This window comes from Triturus cristatus, chromosome 11 (assembly GCF_964204655.1).
Source record: "Triturus cristatus chromosome 11, aTriCri1.1, whole genome shotgun sequence".
Lineage (NCBI taxonomy): Eukaryota > Metazoa > Chordata > Amphibia > Caudata > Salamandridae > Triturus > Triturus cristatus.
Genome location: NC_140594.1, coordinates 368,309,017 through 368,335,298, shown reverse-complemented (window position 1 = coordinate 368,335,298; position 26,282 = coordinate 368,309,017). Strand labels below are relative to the sequence as shown.

General features: G+C 44.7%; 1 protein-coding gene across 3 annotated transcripts in view; it reads right to left on the bottom strand.

The window, feature by feature from the left end:
* Positions 1–26,282, bottom strand: part of KCNIP3 (potassium voltage-gated channel interacting protein 3) — a 592,826-nt gene that overhangs the window by 346,307 nt on the left and 220,237 nt on the right. The window contains exon 1 of one of the 3 annotated variants that reach the window (XM_085634142.1): positions 5,723–6,485. The exons of the other annotated variants lie outside the window; for them this stretch is intronic. Coding sequence (XP_085490268.1) covers positions 5,723–5,825 — 103 coding nt within the window. The 5' untranslated portion in view covers positions 5,826–6,485. Of the gene's footprint in view, positions 1–5,722; positions 6,486–26,282 lie in introns of those variants that run through there. 3 annotated transcript variants of the gene reach the window in all.

Below are 26,282 nucleotides of genomic sequence, written 5' to 3'. Positions count from 1 at the left end.
ATGGATGAGGATGAAGTATTACAATAAATCAAAGAGTGGATACAGAATGGCTGGCCCTCCGAGAAGGATGTTGGAGAAGAGTTACAAGTGCACTAGGAGTTAAGAAATGAACTTTCCATGGAAAAACACAGGATACTACGTTGTAGTAGAGTAATTTCCCTGAAATGTGTCAGAGAAAAAGTATTACATTTATGTCATGAGGGACATTTAGGGATATCCAAAATTAAAAACAGGGTCAAGTACTTGTAGTGGTGGCCCGGTTTAGATTTAGCTATAGAAAGGAAGGCTATGTAATACGTGTTATGTAACAATTCTGAAAAGTCACTAGTCACAATAAAGCCTTCCCTATGTCCCTTAAAATGAAGAGATGCCTTGGGAGAGAAAACTTTGGACATTTTGGGTCTGGTTCAAGATGGATATGTGTCTAAGTAAATAATTGTGTTAATTGACCACTTGGCAAAATGTCCAGATATAGAAATGGTGTCTAGGGTAGATTCCCAGGTTGTAGTAAAATTTAGGGACAAATATTTTTAAGAGAAGGGATACCCAGTGTGATTCTGACTGACAATGGGCCTCCATTCTTTTCAGAGGTGTTCAAGACTTATTTGAGGAGGAATAGCATTGTACATAACACTACATCTGTCTAATATCCTGCTGGGAATGGAGCGCTTAAATAGACTGCTGAAAATACACTTTACAGTTCGTTAAAGAAACAAATTTGTGTTGGGCCAAGAAAGTGTGGAGAACTGGGTAGGCCTATAGGGTATCACCTTTTACGTCTGCTGGCTTCAGCCCATCTGAAACTATGACAGGAACGATTCCTGTTATGAAAGACAATGCTGAATGAATGCCTGGATCTAAAATTAGTAATTGGACACCTACAGTAGTGAAGGAGAATTTTTCCAAGTCTCAGAATGAATGGAAAGATTATTTTGACAGGAAAACCAAATGCAAACATGTAAATACACAAGTTGAAGACTGGGTAAGAATTAAGAGACCCGGAGGATGTATAAAAAACAAAGGGAAGTATTTTTCCCCTTTAAAAAAAGTGCTGTGTAACTTAGTCCAACTAAGTGATGGTAAAGTGCGGCATTTAAGTTACTTTTTATAAGGTCAATTTGAACATTACCAAAGATGGTGACAGTGTTGCTTATTCGAATCAGTATGAGTGGCTTCTGGATTTGGATAATTCACAGAGGCCGGATGAGGAGGTGGAAAATGGGAACAAATAAACAGGTTGTGACATGGAAGCACTGGATATGAATGAGTGAGATATGAATGAGACAGATGGAGGTTACCAAGGTGTGGGAACAGCGTGCTAGAAATTAATAATCTTTGCCCTCCACCTCAGGGTCAGAGAGGGGGGACAACATATTGGGAGCGATAAACCCTTATCCTCCACATCAGGGTTTGAGAAAGAGTAGATTGCGAAAAAGAATATAAATACCTGTGAAATTGAAAGACTATGTTTGTGGTAAGGTATGATATTACGTTTAACTTTATCTATATTGCGGTACAAGTATTAGGATTGCAGGGTGTTTAGACGGGGTAATCGAGCAACCATCATCGATTTAAATGTGTATCTTGTGTATAGAAAGTTCTATGATTTAAGTATCTATTTTATTTTGTGTTTTTGTTATTATATGGGGAGGGGATGTGTTGTAATGGAGGTATGTAGCAATTGAGTTAAAATAAGAGTTAAAAGCATGTCCCTCATAGTCTACCTTAATGTTAATATCTTATGTCATCAGCTGTATTGTGATGTAATGTAGAATGTTGAATTGAGGGGATGAACATGAGATGCTGTAAGTGCAGCCGGTAACTCCTCTTGTTCCTGGTTTTGCAGAGGCCTGTTTAGGAAGAATAATCTACTCTTCAAACTAATTAGACACTCCATGACATGGCCCAAACCATACAATGCACATTATATACCATGATACAATATACGATGATCCCAAATTGGAGTCATGATACCGTTCACATGTATTAAGAGAACACTATATTTTCTGACTACCACTTCACTCACTCACACAGAACAACACACCACCATGATGTCAAATAGGCAGCAGCTGGCAGCTTACATCTTGTAATGCATTATGTCTGACTGAACTAAGGTCACACATTGCAGTGGACAACTTCAAACGACACTACATCAGCAGTAGGAGGCTAAGTAATTGTTGAATTATACAACACAAATACACAGGCTTACATAGAGTAAAAATTGATAAGTAAACACAAAAGACAGAGATACATATTAACTCAGAGATACCAATATACCCAGAGATATATAGAGATATGCACATATGCAGTACACTCCATCTTCGGCCAGAACACTGACCCCCTCTGAAACCATACAGATGGGGACTCACACAAAAACACGTGGTAGCCATGATGCTGGGGAAGACACTGAGGATTCTCCAAGTACTTCCACGCAGAACTAGATTTATGGCCAGCACCCACACTGGCAAATACTAATGAATACACAGACATTCACACAAAGTGACTTTGGAAACACTATGATGACTGAGCCTCATGACCCCCACATACACAGATCCAAACACGTGGGCCCTCATTACGAGGTGACTGGACATTGGTTTGGATATCAATGCATCAAATCCCATCTATTCTGACTTTTTGCCCCGGATCGGGGAATAACTGCATGGACTGTGAAATACTGGAAACTTTACTGTGCCTTTTGCCCATTCGAGGGAGCAATATGGTTGCAGAAACGCCGACTGCAAACTTGAGTGACTTGTGGTTTCGGGTGGCGGAATTCTACTCTATGTCATGGCGCGGAGTGAAATTGTGCGACTTGTAAGAAGTGCCTTAGTGTGTGTCGCCACAGAAACTACCACGTGATGAGTGGAGAGCAGAACTGCCGAGATTCTCTTGGCCACTTAATGCCCCAAAGCACAGACTTACAATGAAGAATGTGACACCTGCATGGCTTAGCTTAACCCTACAGAAAATCACGAAGTTACTGTCCAACTGCCACAGCTCAGCGGTCCCCAGACAGCATCAGCATACAAAATCCTGACAGAGAAGATGATTGGCAAGAGAAGGAATGCCCAATGACGAAGAAAAGATATTAACGAAGCACTACAAAATAGACGGCAATTAAACCAGATAGACGGTTACAGATTTCATGCAGGAAAATGTGCACTCGGAGAGCACTTACCTGTGGGCAAAAACGCAAAGCACCATCACTCACCAAGCTAGTTGTCAAGAAGCAGAAACCAGCAAACATAGCTGAAAGCGAAAGAGCACATAATCTGCCAGCAGTGTGTCCTGAGTGGTAGGGACACTTTATCCTACAATACCCACCTTACAAAAACAGTATGGACATTTTCATGTGCAAAAGGCACGGATTGCTCCTAAACCTGAAGAAAGATGTGTCTCATACGACGAGATCCTTCAAAAATGGTCGAGTGGGCGGCAAATATGCCAGTGCACATCAAGAGAGACACCGGGCGTAAACAGCCTGACCTCTAGGCTATGCAACGACCACTGCCGATTAGAGTGTGTTGTGGTAAGCATCCCTTTACTTAGGAATACTGGTGGGGCTTGGTATGCCAACCGAGTTGCTTGCCTTCTGTTGTACACACGTAGACACCCTTGGATGTATATACATACACACAAGGAGTCTTCTCCCTGGTTTGTGATCGGAACAATTGGCTACCTATCGTGTTCATTACATGCTTCAGAAGGCAAGATTCCAACTCTCACCACTGCACTCTGCACCCTCCACGCACACGTCACTGTCTCTGGTGCGGAAGAAGGAAACGTGTTTATCTGTAGCAACCCCTGCAAAAAGTCGATTCGTTTGCTTTGATAGCCCCACGTGCATTTGTGGGCCCGCATCAGCATCCACTGCCCCACCCAGCCCCCAGCACGGTCCCCCTGGGGGAGCTGAAAAACAGGGTAATGCTTTCAGAGCTGTAGGGAACCCCACCCCAGACAGCCCTCCAAGTACCACTGAGGGAGCAGCACATAATTTTGTTTACAAACACACAGGATTGGCTACTGTGGAAAATAGTTCTCATGGGTCCTCCACACCCTGGAGACTCTGAAAGCTGCTGCCGAAAACATGCCCAACAGTGGGAACATTATCGGTGCATTACATTGTTTTATCCATTTTCATAAACGAAATACTTGGGGGAAGATGTCCTTCCTCCCCCAACGTCCGTGGAGCCCTCTTGGCTAGGGTGTGACACGCAAGGGGGCATATGGGGCTGGTACATCGAAATGTTCCAGGGTTGTTTATTTGCCTATTTTGGTTGATAGTGACCGCATTAACATCACACAGACATATATTGTTCGCCTACCCGCAAACACCCGCTGTCCCCGACTCTCGAACTGAAGATATACGGTACCCCTCTAGACACACAGCATATACATGATCCCTCTTCCCTAACACCCCCACACACGGACACATCTACACCGCTGCGCTCTGGTGATTACCAGAAGATAGGGCACCACTCCAGTCAGCCTCGCCGACGAAGGTGAGCCCCGACCTTGACGACTCTCCACCCTCAGCTACATAGCGCTTGTCCGCTCCCGGTGCTCTGGGACACCCTGCCTCTGAGGCGAGAATGCGGAGCCTCTGGTGCTGAAGCGTGCCATCCCCACCTGCAGTTAATCCCGCTACCACAGTTATCTCCACACAGAAAGACCAGTGGAGCCGTGCGCACGCACTTCGGCTCTCAAGGGAGACTATGGGGCCCCTTCAGCTGTCACATTAGAGAACCCTGCCGACTATCCACAAACAGACGCGCCCGCACAGCCACAAACTCACACACACAGCTTTAACTCACTCTGGTGCTGAAATACGGTGCCCCCAAGGGCTCATTTTAGATATCCGGGCCCTCTTCTCTAAAACCCCTTACAGATCGCGGTCCCTGGTCCTGAAGCGAGCCATCCCTGCATAATGCGAACCCTACGCCCTAACACACAGCAACGCTGTTCCAGACTCTTATACTGAGGCAAAAACACGAGCCTAAGCGCACCTCCCCCGCCATGACACACTCCGCTGGCCATGGTGCTGAAGTGAGCCGAGACCTCTAACCCTATACAGACCGCTTCCGACCTTCCAACCATCAATGGCGAGAGCCAAGCCCTCTGCCCTTGCACACGCTCAGACACACCCACACCGCTGTCATCGACTTTGGTGCCAAAGTGAAGGCACGAAGACTCTGACGCTTTCACCACGGAGTTAAAGGCATCGTATACAATAAACACGAAAAGTTGTCTTTGTCATGTCGAGTTTTCCAACAAATTCTTTGTACCGTTGGTGGGTTGAGAACTATTGTACGCCAAGGTCTTAAGAGCGTGGTTATTTTGTTAACTGTGTGTTATTTAGCATTCTGCACCACACAACAATTTTCCAATTACCACAGATTTCTTCCTTGGTTCCTGTATTGATGTATGAGAAATATAAATGAACTCAATGCAAGAAATGTGCTTTAGTTAAAACAGGTTTCATCTTATCCCAGGTGCAGGATGATGCATACTGGTGGGACATGCTTAGAGGGGGTCCCTGGGGATGCAATGTCCCGGGGCAGCACCCCTTCCTTCCTTAACTGCCACGGGCAATACACTTCCTGGACACAGGATATTCTGGGGAAGTGGACGGACTAACAGGTGAAGGTGTTTGCCTGACTGGGGTCTTCTCAGCTCCCCATGAACGTCTTAAGGCATGGCTTCATGCAAAGCATTAAATTACCTTCCATAGACATGGGCTCCAAAATCCCAAACTGTTTGAGGACGGCGAAGAAGAGGACAATGACCACAGCCACCGCACAGAGTTCCATGCCCTGGATCCCCATGGTCGGCCAGCGTCCCTCGGGGTGCGGGTTTGCACGACGGACATGCGAGTCACCCCACTCTGCTATCGGGGGACAAAGATTCTGGCTTGTTCTTGGAATTAAGTGGAGAGAGGGACTAATCTTCCCAAATTACCAGGAGTTGGAGTCCCATCTCCTGAGGTCCCTTCTGAATCCTGGAGGTCGCTGGCTCGTAGAGTAAGACTCCCGTAGGACTAGGAGAATCGTGCTGACTTCCACGCTACCTCGTCTGCGAAGGCTCCCAGAGGAAAATGAAGAGGACTCGGCCAACCTCCAATCTGTTCAGTATGGCTCGAACTTTGCACCATAGGGTGGATTTATCGATTTATAGAAAGGGGAGCAAACCACAATTGGATCCCCATAGCTGGGAGAGCTCCTGAAGTTTGGTGCAACAAACTTTTCCATGCGAGGTCAAGTCATGGTGGCTACTGGGCGGGCTGTCGATGTGCCTTCTACATTCACGACCTGTACCGAAGCTCCCGGGCTCTTTGGAAGGACAAAGGCACACAGCTGGGCGCAGCATCAGCCCAGCACTGTGGCAGTACAGGTGCAGACTTCTGCAGCTGCAGACTCGATAGGGTCATCAGGAGGCTCGGAGGGCAACCCCTGTGTCCTGCAAAGCTGGGCTCCAGGAATCACTTCTCATGGTCCTCCCTGCCCGCCCTCTGCTGCATCACGGGCTGCAAGAATTACTACAGGCTTCAAATCCCCCTTGAGAGCGGGAGGGGAGGGGTGCCGGAGGCAGGAGTGCTCTCAGCATCCCTCCCTCTGACTCTCACTCACTCTGCCCGTCCCATACTCTCCATCCCTTGCTACAAAAATACCGGCTGCATTGATTAGGAGAAGAGTTTCCATAACAACAGCAGGGATGCTGGACCCAGAGAGAAACTCGAGCAGCCGCCTGTGCTGATGGTTTCAAAAAGTGGTTTGAGGTTTTGTTTTTTTCTTCTCTTCATAGCATGTGAGGTAATCAGAGTGTCTGAGGGGAAGGTGACACTAGAATGTGAGCTCGTGGAGAGGAGACGAGGGAGAGAGCTGAAGGAGAAGGGAAGAGAGCTGAAGGAGTAGGCCAGACAGAGACTGAAGGGGAGAGAGAAAGTTGGTAGTAGGCACGAGGAATAGAGAAGAGATACAGGACCTTTTACAGGACCAAACTAAGAAGGGCCAGCATGTACAGTAGAAATTAAAAGGAACTACGAGGGAATGAGTGGGTGAGAGACAAAAAGGATGAGAAGAAAAGGAAGTAGGTGTCTAAGGCATAAACTCCCAAGAAAGAAGGGCTGGCAGCAAGACAGCAGAGTAGGGCTGTATTTGGGAGGGTGCGTTGGAGAGTGGTACGGTGAGCGCAGAGGTAGAGGAGATTTATAATTTCAAATGGATTATTGCTGTATGCAAGGAATTAAGATATACAATACTCATTTTAAATGATAGATAATGCACAAGTGTCGCTAATAAAAACATCTACTGTCGAACGCCTAACTAAAAATGCTTCCTTGAGCGCCAACTAAAATGGCTTCTCCTTTCGGTCCTTGAATATAAAGTCTATCTGGCACCTTGGATCCACTGTTCAGTCTTTACTTAGAACCACTAGTCCGACCCCCTACTTGAACAATCCTCCAAGACTCGTCTTCTCTTCATACTCCAAGTTTAATCTTCCAAATGGGTGAATGCTTACTAATCCTAAGTGTAAATCTCCACACAGAAATGGTGAATAGCAAAACATTGGAGAATTATACCTAGGTGTAGGAGTAAGTATACACATGAGTAAATATGCACATATGTATTTTACCTCTGTGAATCAGGCCCACAGTCCTGAAATGTCATTGGCGATCCAAGTAAATGGGGTAGGTTGGCAAGTGTAACCACATAAGTGTGCACAGTAGTTGGCCCTATGTTTGGCACATCCAGTGCAGCTTACAAATAGAGAGGGTTTACATTTTTTTGGTTGGTTGGTACTTCTGGCATTTGTTAGTTTGGCACATGTAAGGTTTGATGGGGTATGTAGAGTTGGTTTTATGTTTTACCAGAGCATGTAAGGTGAGGTGAGTTATCTAATCAAGTTTGGTGTCTGTATGGGATGGTGCATGTTTCGTTAATATCGGTTTGGTTGATGAGTATGAGAGATTAGTATGGCTTTCAAAAAATCATTGTACAAGCATAGTTGGGTGTTGCAACGATTGGCGGATATGTATGGCCGTTAGTCGATTTAATTAGAGACATGTGGACTGGGTGCCTTAGTTATTTGCTGTCAGCGATGTTCAGTAGAAAGTGAGCATTTGTCATGTGCAATTGGATAGTGTGTTGCTGTAGTTAATGTCTACACATTTAATGGTATTGTGCATATTGAAAACGGTTTACACCTTCGGTTTTGTTTGACATAGTGGATAATGTATTGGGGGTTTTGCATGGTTATCATCTATATGGTTGGCGTGCTTGGTTGTTTTCTTGTCTGCTATGCTGATTTTGTTATTGTGTTGACTGATTGTTGATTGGGGCATTTGTTTTAGTTTTTTTTTTTCCATAGATGGTATGTTGGTTGCGTGTGTTTCTTGGCTATTGTGCAAACGGTTTGGGTGTTAAATTGGTTTGTAGTTTGCCTGTTTATTTGATATACAGGTTAGATTTTTGGTTTAGGGATTTTTGTTCGTAAGTCAGTTTTACTGTTGCTAGGAGGTTGGTTAGGCTGTTATATGTTTACAATCCTGGTTCAGCAATGTGGATGTTGATTTGTTTTATTATTTGACTCTTACTCTGGTTTATGCATCTGGTTTGATGGATGTGCGGGTCAGTCGGTCTGCTGGGTAACTCTTGGTCATGTATTGATGTCCTGCGTTTTTGTCCTAATGCAATAAAACCAAACCCGTAATTCCGTCTCGAGCGTAATCAGGGCCTAAGTGTTTTACCATTTTTGATTGGTGAATTATCTGTTGCTCATATTTGGTCTTTTTTCTGATTTCTATTCCGGTTGGTGTACTGATCTTTGTGTTGATGAGTTGTGTTAATTAGCATGGTCCTGTGGCTGATTGCATAAGCCGGTTTGTGGGTGTGTATTCATATTTTTGCATTTGTTGCCAGTCCTCGGGATTGCTTAAGTAGGTAGTAAATTGGTTCTACTGGTTCTTCAGTTTATTTGGTCATTTAGATGGTTACATTTTTCATGGTTATATTTTCGTTATTTGATGACTGCTTAGTATGTTGTCGGTCTTAAGTGCGTGTATTTTTAGGGTACTTGGTGTTTTGTTTAGTGTGATAGATTATGCCACGGTGTTTGTTGTCCTGATCCTCATAAGACTAGGTTCAGACACACAAAACTAAATATTTCCCCAAGAGATTATAGTCTGAGATTATCATCCTCACATTTCTCTATATTTAATCTTGATTGCTAGTTGACCCTCAAGCTGCCTCTTGGCTGCCTAAGTTTAAGTGTTTATTTAATTTTACCAGGAAAACAATCACATTAGAAATCTCTATGAGAGACTAGAATAAAGTTTTAAATACACATTTTCAGTTTAAGGATGATTATGAAGCAGTCTTAAGTGTAATATGATGGAAAATAGGGAGGGCGAGAACAAGATAAAAATATGGCGCATACCCCCCACCCTCCCATGCGCCGGTTGTTTGCTACAGGTTAAAACATTCTTAAATTGCTGCAGACTGACTGTCGGACAAACCTTTTCTTTTTTTCTTGCATTGGTTAGACAAGTCACATATTGACAACCTCCTTCTCAGCTATAAATGTTGCTGGAAAGAGTAAATCGAAAGAACAGACATGCTAGATGTTTCAGGAGATCAAATCATTGAGGTTTGGAAATGACAGAAAATAATGCACCATTCTGAGAAAAGAGGCTATGTCCGAAAGATTGCCATCACTCTCAGGCGGATGGTGCTTCGATTGTTTATTGGTCAGTTGTGTAATTTGCTAGTAGGCTGAATAGTTGATTGAGTGGCTAATGGGTGCTGTGTTGAATGAGATATTGATTAACTGTGTTATGGCCATACATTTACTTCTTTGTTGGTTTGTAAACATTTATTCAGTTAGTGGGCTTGCTGGCTGTTTGGTGGTTTGATGAGCTGATTGATTGTTATGTTGGATAATAGATTGAAATGTTGCTCAACATGTTCATTGGTTATTTTAAGTACTGATGTATTACTTTGATGGTCTTTCATTTGCATTTTGGGGTGAATGTGGACTAGTTTGTTACTTGTGTTGATAGCTTCTTGATCAGTAGGTTAGCATACTAGTTAGTTGCTGGAGTTGTGGGCTGGTAGGCAGTTGTCTGCTCTGTGACTGTCGACTTCATGTTGGTTTGAAAATAAGGCTATTTTTGTTTAGCAGATTGGCAAGTTACCTACTGGGCTGACACTGATAAACTGATTAGCAAGTCCACTGATTTCCAGACTGTGTTGAATGTTCATTGATAGCAACCTTGATGGGTGAGACCATCATTTTATTTGCCATGCCATGTTAAATGAAAGACATGTTTATTGACTGACATTTTAGTTAAGCAGTATGCTGGCTGTTGTGATGATTGGTAAGTTAGCTGGTACATCTGCTTCCTCTCTTGGTTGATGTGTCAGGGTTAGTAAATTCATAATTGGTGTGAAGAGTTTGAGCATATTTGCTGCTATGTTTAGCTAGTTGGCATGTTGCTCAGTTGATGTGTGTTAATCGGATGATTGCCATGTTAGTTGGATGGCTTACATATTGCTATGGTGGATGTTACTTGCTTGACATGTTGAATGAAAGGCGTCTTTGTTGCTATATATCCTGATTATTTAATATGATTGAAGAATGTTGGTTGGTTAACTAGCGCATTAGTTGATGTGTGAAGAGAACCATGCTGATTGATCCATGCACTGGTTAGTTGCCTGTAACTGCAGTGAATACTGCTTCCTATTAGTTTCTGCCTGTTTTCACTTTACTCACCCTGTGTCTTATCCCCTTCCTGTGATCACACTCATCTCGACTCTGCCTTTCCCTAAATAGCGGTTTTGCCCTTTATTCTACAGCACCTGCTTTAATGTATTTTCTCTCTACACCATACCTTCTCCCACGAACTTTCCATCTCTCTCCTCCACCTCCCAGCTCTCCCTCCACAGCTCTCTCCTCTATCGCCTTCCCTAACTCTGTCGTCCCTACGCCAGCCTCCCTGCCCTCTCGCCCCATCCACAGCTGCTGTGCCTGCGAATCATCGCCGGATCCCCCCATAAACGCAGGGCCATAAACATGACATTGATTTCTCTTTCTGTCAACGTAAAATATTAAAGATGGTTAAATGGATAAAAGCTCTCGATGAGTTCTCAGCGATCTCTTCTGCATTAGCAGCGCAGGGCGCTCCTTTAATGGACGGCCGGGCCGGGCTCCCCGAGCTGCAGTCTGCCAGGACTGAGGCTCTTCTCCGCTTTCTGCTGAGAGGGAGATCTCTGCTCAGGGTGGAAGCTTCTCTCAGCTTTGCTGGGACTGCAAACTTTTCCATTTGTCTTTTTTTAAATGAGAGGGTGAGTAGCGAGAACGATTCATTCCGATCCATTATCAATAGATAAAGTATAGGGGTGCTCGGAGGAGGGGATGGAGGGGAGAGGAGGAGGCAGGGAGTAAAGGAATCTTTGCGGTGTCAGCGCGCGCCCGTTGCACGGACGCACGCGAAGCCGGACGTTTACTGATCAGAGCGCTAACAGCCTTACTCAGCCTTTCACCCTTCCGAGCTCCATAAAATGAGTACCACTTAGGTGGGTGGAGAGCTTTTACGCGCCAAGGTACACTTCGACGGTGGTGGTGCGCGCTAAAATATATAATAAAAAAACAACAAAGGAGCGGAAAGAGGGGGGTGGGGGGGGGGGTGGGTAAGGAGGAGGGAAGATGGAATTTATATGAGCAAGCTTCCCAAGAAAAAGAACAGGAAAATGTATTGTAAGACTTATGAACAAGATGTCAGGGACGGGAAGACAGGATGGAGATGGGGAGAAAGGGTGACGATGGCGACAGATGGGGAAACTGACGGAGCTGGGGTCGAGGCAAACTTGATGAAAATTAGAAATACATACATAATTGGAGAGACGAAGGGAAAGGCGGGTGAGGGGTGGCGGTTTTATAGAAAAACGAACGGAGAGAAGGGGGGGGGGGGGGGTAAAGAACTTAGGACAGAGGTACTGAGGAGGGAATTAGACCGAGGGAAGTACGGCGGGTTAGAAGAGAATGAGGGACGCGAACAACGGAAGGGACTGGGGATAGAGATGAGCCGAAGGGACTGAGGTGAGTGAGGAAGCGATGGGACTGACGGGAAAAGGGAAAAGCAGTGTGTAGAGTGAGAAGTGGTGAGGAAGGTACTTAGGGGAGTGAGGAGAGGAAGGGACTGCGGAGGCAAGAAGTGCGAAAGGAACAAAGAGGGAGTGGAGAAGGGAAGCTGGGAGCAGGGCTTTAAGTAGGCTGGGTCCTGCCGGAGCTCAGCACCGGCAGCTCTAAAAAGAAGGTGCCGAGACGGGTCTCTATCGGGCTTTGCATTTTTGCCCTCGCCAGCAGGGTGGGAAAAAAAATCGTAACTCTGGAGTAGTGCCACCCTTCACTGCCTGTGATGTAACTTCAAAGAGACTCGTTACAGTTCTTTCACAGTCTCATCATTTCTGAACTGAAGTATTTTCAATGTTATACACAATGAAGCCATAGTTGTTGCTTATTTAGCTTATGGAACTAACAACCATTGACAAAGCCAATAGTCCTGTTGTAGGTGTAATGTTACATGTTGTAAGATATATCTGTATACAATGACAGAAGAGGCGGAATACTAGTCGGGTGGTACACTATGCTAAGCACAGATTTTTAGCTTAAATGTTTTAAGCCACGCCCTTAATTACATCACCCACGCCCCTTTGCGACCCCCCCCCCCCCCAGTTTTTTCATCCCACTTAAAGCCCTGGCTGGGAGTGTGAAATGGAAGCGTCCACGGCGGAGCGAGGAGAGGAAATGACTGATGAGGGGTGAGGGGACTGTGGGCAGAAAAGGGAAAGAGACTGAAGGACAGTGAGGAGAAGGCAGCACTTGGGGTGAGGATGGGATGTACTGAGGGAAGTAGGAAAGGCAAAGGACTAAGGGGAGTGGGGAAAGGAGGGGAGTGAGGGGGAGAGAGGAGAAGAAGGCACCGATGAGAGGGGGAGGTGCTGAGGGTAGAAGAGGGAAGAGACTCATGGACAGTGAGTAGAAGGCGGCACTGAGGAGTGAAGAATGGCAGGTGCTGAGGGGAGTGAGAAAGGAAAGGGACTGAGGGAAGCAAAGGGCTGAGGGCGAGAGGAGGAGAAGTGACTCAGTGGGAGAGAAGAGGGGAAGGGACTGAGGTGAGGAGTCAAGAGGATGGAAACGGAGGGTGGTGGAGAGGCGGGATTAAAGAGTTTAAGAGGACAGAGGGGGAGAGACGATTAGAGGGAAGAGATTAGGGATGGTGAGAGGAGAGTGGAGAGGTAAAGAGGACTAGGTAGAATTCAAGAACTGAAAAGATTGAAGGAAGTAACATGAGAGGAGCAGTGAGGATGGTATGCATGGCAGTGGGAAAGGGTGAAGAGGTTTGGGGGAGCAGGGAGAGTAGGAGAGGCACGAGTACAAGGAACGGGAAGCAAGGATTGGCAGGAGTGAGGGGTCTGCTTCTCCTCCAATCTTGGAGTCATGGCCTTCATTGCATACCCACCAAAACAGACATTCTTGTCCTTCCTTCCCACCACCAGCTTCCTCTTGCTCAAAGAATACCCTTCCTCATTCTCCTCTCTTAGTACCTCTTATCATGTAATGCTCTGCCCATATCTCTCTCAGGGTAGACCTTGGCAGCTCCCCTCTCAGCCTCCTATTTCCTTTTGTATGCCCTTAATCTGCCTCCACCTTAGTTCTGCATCTCTCCTTGAGTTCTCTTCCCAGTTATGTTCTCAAGTGAATATATCTCTCCTTCTAAGTCGGCATCATAGCTCCCACATTGTAACTCTTCTACAGACAGTCTTAGTTCCTTCTACAGACCCTCATATTCTTAGTCCTCCTCAAGTCCTTTCTCTGGTTCATAGCGTTCTCTGGGTCACCTTCCCCCGGTTGCCACGTCCTTGTCATTCCTCTCTCCGGATACCCTTTGGAGTTCTCTTCACAGTAACACATATTACTCAAGATGTTGGAATGATGATGGATGGAAAGATGTTGGAAAGATGATGGATGTTGGAATGACAGCTGGTGGCCCCCCGAGTTAGGAATGATCCCCTCTCCTGCTATGGAGCTAAAAAACCTCGGGGTCTGGCTGGACCCTTTACTTAGCTTCACTTGCCAGACTAAGAGGGTGGCTGCCTCTTGTTTTGGCATTATTAGGAGCATCAGGCCGGTGCTTAAATTCTTCGATGCCAGCACTAGACAGCTTGTGGTCCAGGCCTCGGTACTATCCAGGATAGATTATGCCAGTGCTCTGCTTGCAGGCACGAACAAGGCTGAACTTCTGCGGCTACAACGAGTGCAGAATGCCGCCGCAAGAGCGATAGTTGGGCTGCCCAAACGTTGCTCCGTGCAAACACTCCATTGGTTGCCGGTGGCTCGGCGGATTGAGTTTAAGGTGCTTTGCCTGGCCTTTAAAATCTTGAAAGGCTTGGCTCCACCTATTCTCATGAACCTTCTGACTCCATACGTCCCATCTCGCTCTTTGAGATCGATGGGCCAGAATTTAGCTGTTGTTCCTCGCTTTTCGCTGAGCAGGATTGGAGGCCGCTCCTTCCGAGTAGTAGCCGCTAAGCTCTGGAACGCTCTCCCTATTGACATCCGTGCTTTGGAAGACTTAACCAGGTTCAGACGTGTCATCAAAACGTTTCTTTTTAATAAAATCAACTGACTCTGCTGCATATTGTGATGTTGTGTTTACCTTTCTTGGCGCCAGGACGCCCCTTTGCTGGGGCAGCTGTGCGCGGTATAAAAACCATTAACATAACAAGACATGTCTTCTCAGTCCAGTCTCATACAACGTTCAAGATAAAGCTCAGTTCCCCACTGCCTCATCTCTCTTTAAAGTTACATCTGTATTTATTATTTTGTTTTTGTTTTATTAAGCACACGGGAACAAATTGTCTCTAGGTGCAGATCATCCAAAACTAACTGTCCCCCCTCTCACTGAAGAACGTGTGATACTAGAAAATCAGAGTGAGAATGTCATCTGACAAATATAATATCCTAAATTTAGTTTGCAATAATAACTTATATTGCCCCTTTGAAGTTAATAATGGAAAATCTAAGTTGAATGAGAAAATATTTTTGTAAATGATATTTAGGGCACAATGTTTATGTCGGATATTATTTCTGCATATCATATTCAGATTTTGGATTAAGGACTGTTGGATCATACTAAATGCCGAAATTTGTGGACCAAGCCCAATAGGTGGACATTCATTTTGGTGGCATTATTACCTTTCTTTTCTCAATCTCGCACCTCTGTCAGCATAATGCTTCGCAGTTCCTCTCTGTCCAATTTCTTTCCAGAGGTCCACCGTCTGTTCCACACTTTTTTTTTAGATTTATCTAAGGGTATACTTTTTCAGTTCTCTTCTCAGTCTTCGTAGTCTTTCAGGATAAACCTGGTCAGTTTCCCTCTTAGGCTTTTACATCTTAGTTCCTTCTCAGCTCCTCTCCCACTATTTCTCATTTCAATTCCTCTCTCGGGTTCATACCTTTCTCAGAGTACGCCTCCAAAGTCCCCTCTCAGTCTTGTATCTCTCTTGGGGTAGACCATCTCCTACCTCTCTCATAGTAGACCTTCAAAACCCGTGTACAAGGATCAGAACCATGAGTTATGTTACAGTTATTACACCCTCACGGTTTTGCCCAGAAACATTCTGGCAAGTCAAACTTGTGGAGGATTATCAGGGAAACAGGCCAATAAAAAAACTGTAAATACGGGTAATTTGATATTTTAAATACCTATTCCACGTGTCATGCCTTATTTTAAAGTTGGAAACTCGAAACAGGAGGTATTTATCACATGTGGTAAATGCCTCCCTTTGAGTAATTATAGTTACATAGTGTGGTATAATCCCCTACCCAATTCAGCCCAATCCGTTATGTGGGGCAATATCTCCCATTTCTTTCAGAATACACCTTATCGGTCTCATAATTCGTTCGTGGTAAACTTCCTCAGTTTCCCAATTAAAATCATGTATCTCTTAGTCCCCCCTCAGTTTTATACTTCCCTCAGGATACCCTCCCTCAGGTGCCTCTGCAGTGGCACCTATTTCAATTCTTGCTCTCATTCCTCGCAGGATGCACCTTCTCAATCCTCCCTCCCCCACTCTACCCCACGCCCTCCCCTCTCCCCGGGGTGTTTGACCCCCTCCCTCTCGCCTTCCGTTCCAGATTCCTCGTCCTTCCTACGTCCCAGCGCTCCAGTGCTTCTCAGGCTCGCTTGGGCTGCTACTCCTGAGACCCGGCTGTCTCCGTGGAACGTCCCTGGCCTTTCTTAATTGATTTTGATGCTTAATCGATATCCCACAGCCTCAAAAAGGCAAAGTAAATCCCCAAAGCCCACTCAAGACTTCCAAGACCCCTTTGACACCAGAGCCGCCCAGCCTCGCTCTGCCTAACGTTTGTGCGAGTCAGGGGCGAAAAGAAAAAAAAAGAAACCCGAAACAGCAACTGCTTGAAACAAGTATTAAAGTGAAAGAGGACCTTACCTCAGGGTCCCTGAAACAGGAGAGAAGCGAGCACCGAGCCTAAAGGAACCAGTTACAGGAAGACTTCAAAGAAACTATCTAGGAAAAGCTGCGAGTTGTGGACAGCTCAATTCCAACACCTGCACGTGCCAGCCACGGCGGAGGCGCCCTTCTAACGGCCGTAGAACGTTGCAGATTTGGGACAAACCAATCCAAAGAGCTGTAGAAGAGGGTGGGTGAGGTAGAAACCCTTCGCTGAGCCTAGCACCGCCCCCTCTCAGAACTCGTACCATTGTGACGTCATCTCGGTTCATAAAGCGCTCTTCATTAACTCATCACCACCCCTCACCTGATATAATAATATCAAGCCTATGCTTTTTTGGCCCGTGCCCATGTCTACCCTGCGCCCACCCAATGTCCCTGTCTATCCTGCTGAGTAACGAATCCACATTAACTCATACAAATAAATACGACCAACTCTTGCTGTAACGCCCAGTGGGCTGTTGCATGGTAATGAAGATTGTATAAAAAACAAAATTAACCGATACTTGCGGCATAGAGAGAGGGGTTCAAAAGAGAGGGAATCTCACTTTAAACACTAAAAGACCAAGAGGCCTTTAGGAGACAAACAACACCAACCCAATAATCACAGAACAGAGAGTTACAGCATGAGATACGCATCCATTGCTAGATCGATCAAGAAAATGTTCCACAGGTTATGAGACACATCGACAAGAGATGTGAAAACTACAGCACAAACAGGATGCATTCTTCAGAGATGTAGAGCATACAAGACAGACCTAGGTGGAAATAGCAAACATAGTACATATAAAGCAGGTACTCTGCATAGGTTAGGACAACTCACCAGAGATGCAGAAAGTGTTCTACAGAGGACAGGACACCTACAGCAAAGATACAAAGTTGCCCCCCTGGGTAAATGACACATATAGCACAGACGGAGGAAGTCCTGTAGGGCATAGGACACCTACTGCATGAGGTATTTTACAGGGAATATTACACCCACAGCAAAAATGTATGAAGTGTTCTACAGGGAATAGGACACCCACAGCACAAATGTATGAGGTATTCTACAGGGAATATGGCACCAACGGTAAAGCTGCATGAGTTTTTTTACAGCGAATATAACACCACCAGCAAAGAAGCATGAGGTGTTCCACAGGGAATATGAAACCTATAGCAAAGATGCATGAGGTGTTCTACAGGGAATATGACACCCACAGGAAAGAAGCATGAGGTGCTCTACAGGGAATATGACACCTACCGTAAATATGCACGAGGACTTCTACAGGGAATATGACACCCACAGCAAAGATGCATGGGGTGTTCTACAGGGAATAGGACGCCTACAGCAAAGATGCATGAGGAGTTCTACAGGGAATATGACACCTACAGTAACGATGCATGAGGACTTCTACAGGGCATATGACACCTACAGCAAAGATGCACAAGGTGCTCTACAGGGAATATGACACCTACAGCAAAGATGCATGAGGACATCTACAGGGAATATGACACCCACAGCATAGATGCATGGGGTGTTCTACAGGGAATATGACACCTACAGCAAAGATGCATGAAGTCTTCTACAGGGAATATGACACCTACAGCAAAGATGCATGAGGTGCTCTACAGGGAATAGGACACCCACAGCAAAGATGCATGAGGTGCTTTACAGGGAATAGGACACCCACAGCAAAGATGCATGGGTGTTCTACAGGGAATATGACACCTACAGCAAAGATGCATGAAGTCTTCTACAGGGAATATGACACCCACAGCAAAGATGCATGGGGTGTTCTACAGGGAATAGGACGCCTACAGCAAAGATGCATGAGGAGTTCTACAGGGAATATGACACCTACAGTAACGATGCATGAGGACTTCTACAGGGCATATGACACCTACAGCAAATATGCACAAGGTGCTCTACAGGGAATATGACACCTACAGCAAAGATGCATGAGGACATCTACAGGGAATATGACACCTACAGCATAGATGCATGGGGTGTTCTACAGGGAATATGACACCAACAGCAAAGATGCATGAAGTCTTCTACAGGGAATATGACACCCACAGCAAAGATGCATGAGGTGCTCTACAGGGAATAGGACACCCACAGCAAAGATGCATGAAGTCTTCTACAGGGAATATGACACCCACAGCAAAGATACATGGGGTGTTCTACAGGGAATATGACACCAACAGCAAAGATGCATGAGGTGCTCTACAGGGAATAAGACACCCACAGCAAAGATGCATGAGGTGCTCTACAGGGAATATGACACCCACAGCAAAGATGCATGGGGTGTTCTACGGGGAATATGACACCCACAGTAAAGATGTACGAGGACTTCTACAGGGAATATGACACTGACAGCAAAGATGCATGGGGTGTTCTACAGGGAATATGAGACCTACAGCAAAGATGCATGAGGTGTTCTACAGGAGATATGAGACCTACAGCAAAGATGCATGAGGTGCTCTACAGTGGATATAACACCTACCTCACAGGCACGTAAGTTATAAGTCATAGCATGGATACACTAAGGTGCCTACCATGGTTACAACCCACCTAGAGCATAGGCAAAGTATAGGATCTTCAGAGATATGAAATCCACAACACAGTCACAGAAAGTGTTCTACAGTTGATATGACAAACCTACAGCACGGACACAGAAAGATTCCTAGGTGACATAGTAACTCTAGTATAAATAAAATGATCTAGAGGGATACAGCACCTTCAATATAGATATATGAAGTATTATAGAGAGGATTAGACATCCACAGTTAACATGCAGGACGTGCTCATCAGGGTATGAGACAGCTTAATCCCATACAGTGTGAACATTCTACAGGCATAGGGCACTTGTATCACACCTAGAGGAAGAGGCTTACAAACAGTATGAGACACAGCCATTAGCAAAAGGTACATCAAGAATTCTACAGTGATTATATGCGGCAGAGGAAATGTCACTCTGTGGCAAAAGTACAGGAAGAGTTCTACTGGGAGACAACACATTCACTGGAGACAAAATGTTGTGCAGGAGGATTACAATACATAAAGGAAAGAGTTCTACAGAGATGTGACTTCACCCGCAGATATAGTAAGTCTTCTACAGAGGATACGGAACAATTGGAGTAGATACAGGAAGTGTTCATTAGGGTACAACAGAAATCTATATCCCAGAAACAGTAAGTGTTCACAGATAAATATCAACCAAAGAGCAGGAGTGCTCTGCATGGAATGTGACACAGAGGTCAGAACCCCTAGTTCAAACGTACAAACCATTCTTCAGGCATATAATACGTACAGTACAGACGAAGAGTCCATAGGGATATGAAAACCTACGCCAAAGTTACTCGACGGGTCGAAGGATGTGACACACCTAACGATACTCGAAAATCTCTCTAGTGGGCGATATAGAATATACTTGTGACACAGACACAGGGACAAGCCATTTACAGCCCAGAAAATGGATGTGTACTACGGGGGGTTTGATTAGGCCCAGGTGAAATTTAAATGGGAATTGCCCTTTATGCTTGTTATGTGAACTTCTCAAAATTATGCCATTTGCAAAATAAAGCCACTGTGCGAGGTAAAAATATAGCAAAGTAACAATATGACAACTAGTACGCAGCAATTGTGTTTTTTTGCCTTATTATTTAGCATGAAAGGAAATGAAATTTAGCAAAAATTGGTGCAAGAAAGCATTTCGCACTATGCTACAGTGCTGAAAAACGAATTCGCATTTCACATTTATATGTAATTACAGGTACATTTCTTGAAATTTTGTTTAATTACACAAAAGCAAATTAAGTGAATTACGCACATCCCTAGATATGCTCCACTCACATCAAATTCAGGAAGTATTCTACAGTGTCTATGACACACATCAGTGACAGGATATGTACTGGGATGAGACATTTGCAGATATAAGAAGCTCAGAAGGATAGGATACTTACAACACTGATACAAAAGGTTTACTACACTGCATTAGTACAGACACGGATAAGCACAGCAAGTTTGTTTTTTTGTTAATGTGGAACAGCACACAGCAGATAGATTAAGGGCCTAATGTCGAGTCTGGCGGTACTCGGACCGCCAGACTTGTGATGGGGCGGCACTGGCGGTCTTCTGATCCCACATTACGACCTTGGCGGTCATGTCGCTCTGGGACCACCGACTCCACCAGGGAACAGTGGCGCAGCAGGCTTGAGGCAGTAGTCTGCTTGGCAGGACTGCCGCGCTCCCGCCAAGCATATTACAACTTTCCTCACCGCCACTGATTTCATGGAGGTCTTTCTCCATGAAAACAGTAACTGTGAGAAAAGAAAGTAGTGCCCCTTTGTACCTCACTCCATGGGGATGCACAAAGGGGGGCACAACATGTGCCCACCTGTGTGCATGCACCCTCAGTTCCAGCACGGCATGGATTCAGAGTCTATACCGTGCTGGAACTTCCTCTGACCTTCCCATTGTGGTACCTATTTTATAGGCACCGTGTGGGATCAACCAGTCAATGACTAAAAAAGTCATAACATGGCGGCGGGTTCTCACGCGGGTATGGTGATGTGGCGGTCTCACTGCCACTCCGTCAAACTCATATTCGGCCCAAAGTGTTTGACAGAGGGTAAGGTCAGGCAAAACTTTTCTCCGGTAAAGGTCATAATTTAGATGAAAATTAGACGGATTTTAATTGGATGGTTATCGGCCTTAAAACATTGGACAAGTTATGCTCTTGTGTATGAAAATCACGCAAGGTGTTGTGTCGTACTTACATGTGTAGCATTTTCTTATGCTTATTCAGTTTCTGTATGGTATTGTATTCCTTTAATGGCTCGTGTGCAGTGCGAGGCACAGAACTTGCTGGTGTATTTCCAGGCTAAAATACTTCTGCGGGAAACATTGGACATTTGTTTTATTCACGATAATCTCCGATTGGCCATCGCTATATTTAAAAAGCGTTAATGAGGTAAGATTACCTTGTTATTTCATTCGTGACTGTTCGGGGAACCGCCATCGGCTGCATCTTTCGAGCAGCGGCGGAATTCCAGACTCGAGTGCTGTTTCATTATCCTGATGACATCAAGGGGCATGCGTAGTTGCAGCGTGTACGAGGTGATGTCATCACGCAAGGTTACGCTGCGTTACCTTGCGTAGCGGCCATTTTTTAAAAACTACAATATTACGAAATTAAATGAACAAGAGGTTGTTGGAGCTCGTATTCAACTCTTGCAACGTGGGATCTTTATTATTGGCAGCACTTTTTTCCCCATTATCGAGCAGAAACAGGTGAGAGAGTCGGGATACGACTACTTCATATTCATTAATTTCATCCCTTTGGAAAAAATTTTTTTGTTGTTGTTGTGCCTTTTGTGCACTGTGACTCTTTAGTTGGACATCATCATTTTTTAAATTTATACTCCTTAATGTATCCACTTATAGAAGGAGGGATCAAAGTGCAGGAGGAGCGGAGCAAGCCATGGCACAACAGAATTTTACTATCAGTTCCCCTCATCCATTTTGGGCTGCTGGTTCTCAACCTAGCATTGTGTGGTTGGAGTGGAAAGAGTATTTTGTGAACTACATTTGTGCTATTGATGATGCAGGAAAAATGAAACCGGAACAAAAGAAAATAATACTTCTCCACTCTTTAGGCCCCGTAGGGTTAAAAACACTCTTGTATGCCAAAAATTACAGATGCTGCGTTGGATGTTTTTGAATGTGCACTTAAAGAAATGGATAAATATTTTGCTCCTAAGGTATGTATAGGCGTAATAAGACATAAGTTCTTCCAGAGGAAGCAAAATAAGGAAGAGCTGGTAGATGAGTGGCTTGATGACCTAAAAAAATTGGCAATAGACTGCAAGTTTGGGGACCTCCATGATGATTTGATATGTGACCAGTTGGTCATGCATAATAACAATTCACCTATACAGGACCGTTTATGGGTGAATGGAGATGCACCACTAGAGGATGTCTTAGCCATAATGAGGAAGTCTGAAATGTCAGGAAGATGCGCAACTGTAATCAAAGAGTCGGAGAAAGAACCGGTAAAAGCTTCTAGGGGTGTTTTTAAATTACAAAAGCTTCAGGACGTTGGTTGAGCCAACCCCAAAGGAACTTAGGGAGAGACAGGAAACCAGAGGAGAGAAGATGCTATCGATGTGACAGTAAAGAACATTTAGCTTTCAGCAAACAATGCCCTGCCTTAAAAAAGAAATGTGGTATATGTGGTCTTTTATGTCATTTTAGCAAAATGTGCCTTAGGCGAAATAATGTGAAGTATGTATGGAACGATGAGGAGGGTACTGTAGAGGACATTGATGTGGAAGAGAATTGTATTAAGAATTTACAAGGAAATTTCCTTTTGAATGTTAGCGAGGATTCATTGAAAGGTAAACCTATATGCGAGATATCTTTAGGTGGTGTTACTGTAAATGTCTATGCCGTCTCAGGATCACCATATACTATTGTAAACGAAGAAGTTTGGAAAACAAAGTTTGTGGGCAAAATTAGGCATCACTTGAATGTTTCTGACGTGAACCCGGTAAGTTTTACAGGAGAGAAGATAGACATGCTGGGATTCAGATGGCTCACTTTTCTTTTTAAAGGGAGGTTAGCCAGAGGTAAACTATATGTTGCCAAAGTTGGACCCTCTGTTCTAGGCTGGTTTGATCAGAAATATTTGCACATCATACTGGATCCTAATAGTGATGAGAAAGTACTTAGAATGCAAGAGACCAGTAAAGTAGGAGAGGTTTTAGTGAACAAATTTCCAGGTGTCTTTGGAAAGGAATTCGGGGCACTTAAGGGGTTCGAACACAGGATTGTACTTAAAAAGAATGCTGAACCTAAGGTGCATAATGTAAGACCCATTCCCATGTTAATAAGAGATGAAGTTAACAAGGAACTACAGGGTTTATTGTCAAAGGGAGTTATTGAAGAGATAGACACTTCGGAATGGATTTCTCCGGTCGTGGTTGCACGGAAATTCAATGGAAAAATCTGTTTATGTATTGATTTATGCCATCTCAATAATAACATTGTTATTGAGAGATTTCCCCTGCCAAGAATTAATGAGATGGTTTCTTCCATAAGGGGGCAACCTGGTTTTCCACCATAGACCTTTCCGCAGCTTACCATCAGGTCATGCTTGAACCTGAATCAAGAAGGCTTACGGCTTTCATTACACCTTTTGGGTGCTACCAATTTAGGCGCATGCCTTCTGGCCTTGCGTCGGCCGCTGCTGTATTTCAGCGATTGATGCACAGACTTTTTGGAGAAATGAAGGGCGTAAGTTTTTTCCAAGATGATATCTTGATCGCTGCTGGTGGAAAAGAGGAATATGATTCTATTTTGAACAAGGTGCTGGGGACACTGCAGGTTTGACTGTTGAACTCTCCAAATGTAAATTTGCACAAATAAGTGTTTCATACCTAGGGCACATCATAAGTGAGGAGGGTGTGAAGCCAAAGCTTTCACTTTTAAACACTATTGTTGGATCACCCGCTCCTACTTCTAAGGAAGAAGTCCGATCTTTTCTGGGTATGGCGGAATATTGCGCTATGTTTATACTGAATTTTGCAGCCAAAGTTTACAATATACATTCTCTTCTTAAAAAGAATGTGATGTTTGATTGATCAACAGAGTGTGAGAAAGAATATTCGTTGATTAAAGTTGATTTACAATGTGTGAATGCTCTAAGTAGCTTTGACCCCAATTTTGAATGCTTGTTAACTACAGATGCTAGTGACAAAGGTTTGGGCGCAGTCCTTTCACAAAAAGGGAAAGATGGTAAGGAAACAATTATTTTATTTGTCTCCAGAGCTTTATCCCCTGCAGAGAGCAAGTACCCTATCATTGAAAGGGAAGCACTGGCTTGCGCCTGGGCCTTAGAACATTTTTTGTGCCTTCTGTCTGGGGCAAGCCTGTGGTTGTCTGCACTGACCATCGACCATTGGTACGCATTCTGAACACTGAAGGTAGTGTGGGGGCTTTGGCCAGGTTAGCTAGGATATCCATGAGGATGAAAGAGTATATTTACAAGATCATTTACGTACCAGGTAAAGACAATGTGGTTGCCGATTGTTTGTCTAGGCTACCTATTCCTTTGGAAGAATGTGTAGATGACCCCTGGAGAAACTTCAGTATAGCTTACATTCATGATTCTGGTACACCTGCCATCACTAAAGCTGAATGGGTGGATGAACAACATAAGGACAATGATTTAGAAATGGTTTCGGCTTACATTTGTAAAGGGTGGCCTAGAAAACACAACATTAGTGGTGATTTGAAAGCCTTCTGGGACGTTCGTATGGAACTGTCTCTTGACAGTGAATTGTTAATGAGAGGAGACAGGATTATTCCTCCTAAGACTTTACGCAATAAGGTGTTACAATTGTGTCACGAAGGCCACTTTGGGATCATTAGGACTAAATTGGTTGTGAAAGGCATCTTTTGGTGGCCTGGGGTCGATAAAGATGTTGAAAGGTTTGTGAAAGGGTGCTCAATTTGTTGCTCTGCAGATAAATCTTTAAAAACATTGAGACCCCCTACGAGTGAGGGGTTAATTCCCAGTCTTCCTTGGGCATTGCAATTTAAATTTTTGGACCTGTGGGGGATTTGAAGGAGTATGGCCTAGTTGCAATTGATCTTTTCACTAAATGGCCTATTGTTGAGATTGTGGAAAGAGTAGACACGCATGTGGTCTTAGCATTTTTGGACAAAATATTTGTGTGGGAAGGGTTGCCTGTTTGCGTGTTGAGTGACAATGGTGTACAATTTATGTCTAACATGGCTAAGGACTATTTTGAGAAGTGTGGGGTGAAGCACAAAACAACATCATTATATAATGCCAGTGTCAACAGCACTGTGGAGCGCTTTAATAGAGTGATTAAAGGTGTGATTCAAGCGGCTATGAGCAAGAAGTTGGACTGAAAACTGGAGATACAGAAAGCTGTTTGGGCTTACAGAGTTACTACACAGACCACAACAGGGTTGCCCCCTTTCATCATGATGAGGGAGAGGACACCCAGATGTAGGTTCAACCCTGGTTGGCTTCTGAAAGGCAAAGTACAACAGTGGTCCCTGTAAGGATGGTCGAGGGTAGACTAGTGATATGGAAGAAACCAGTCAATTTATTCTTGCATACAGGGTACTTTTTATTCGCCACAGTAATAGGCAAGAAATCTATGTGACCAAAGTGTTTTCAAAGGTAAATAATAACAGCCTCCAAGAAATCAGTTTCTGGGTTCTGGTTGTTGTGAAGAGTAACTGTCCCGCTACCACTTTCTACTCCTGGTTATCCTGGTCCGCCCTCTTCTGGGGTCTTGGGATTCTCTCCAGGGTTCCTCACCAGGCCACCAAAAGAAAATAAAGAACAGAAATGCTCCGGTTAGGATTTGTCCTGATCTAGTCTTGGTTGTGCCACCTCCACCATAATGACGTGAGGGAAGGGTATGGGGTTATCAAGCTGGGAACCTTTTAAAGGGTTGTGAGGGAGTAAGGGTTCCGGTAGTGTGTAATTCCTAATGAATGTCCCAGCTACCCCACCAAAAAGACCCTCTGAGTGGCACTTGCCTGAGGCCACGACCCGTGTACCGGGCCGTGGCAGTCGTACCCGGGGCGTCCTCTCCCTCTCGTGAGTCGCCGGGCTTGAACGCAGTGTATTCCTCCTCTGGGGTTGCTGCGGCCTCTGGGACTCCCGCGCCTGGGTCTCCGACCTCCGTCTCTTCTCCGCCAGCGCCTTCGGTCCTCCTCTC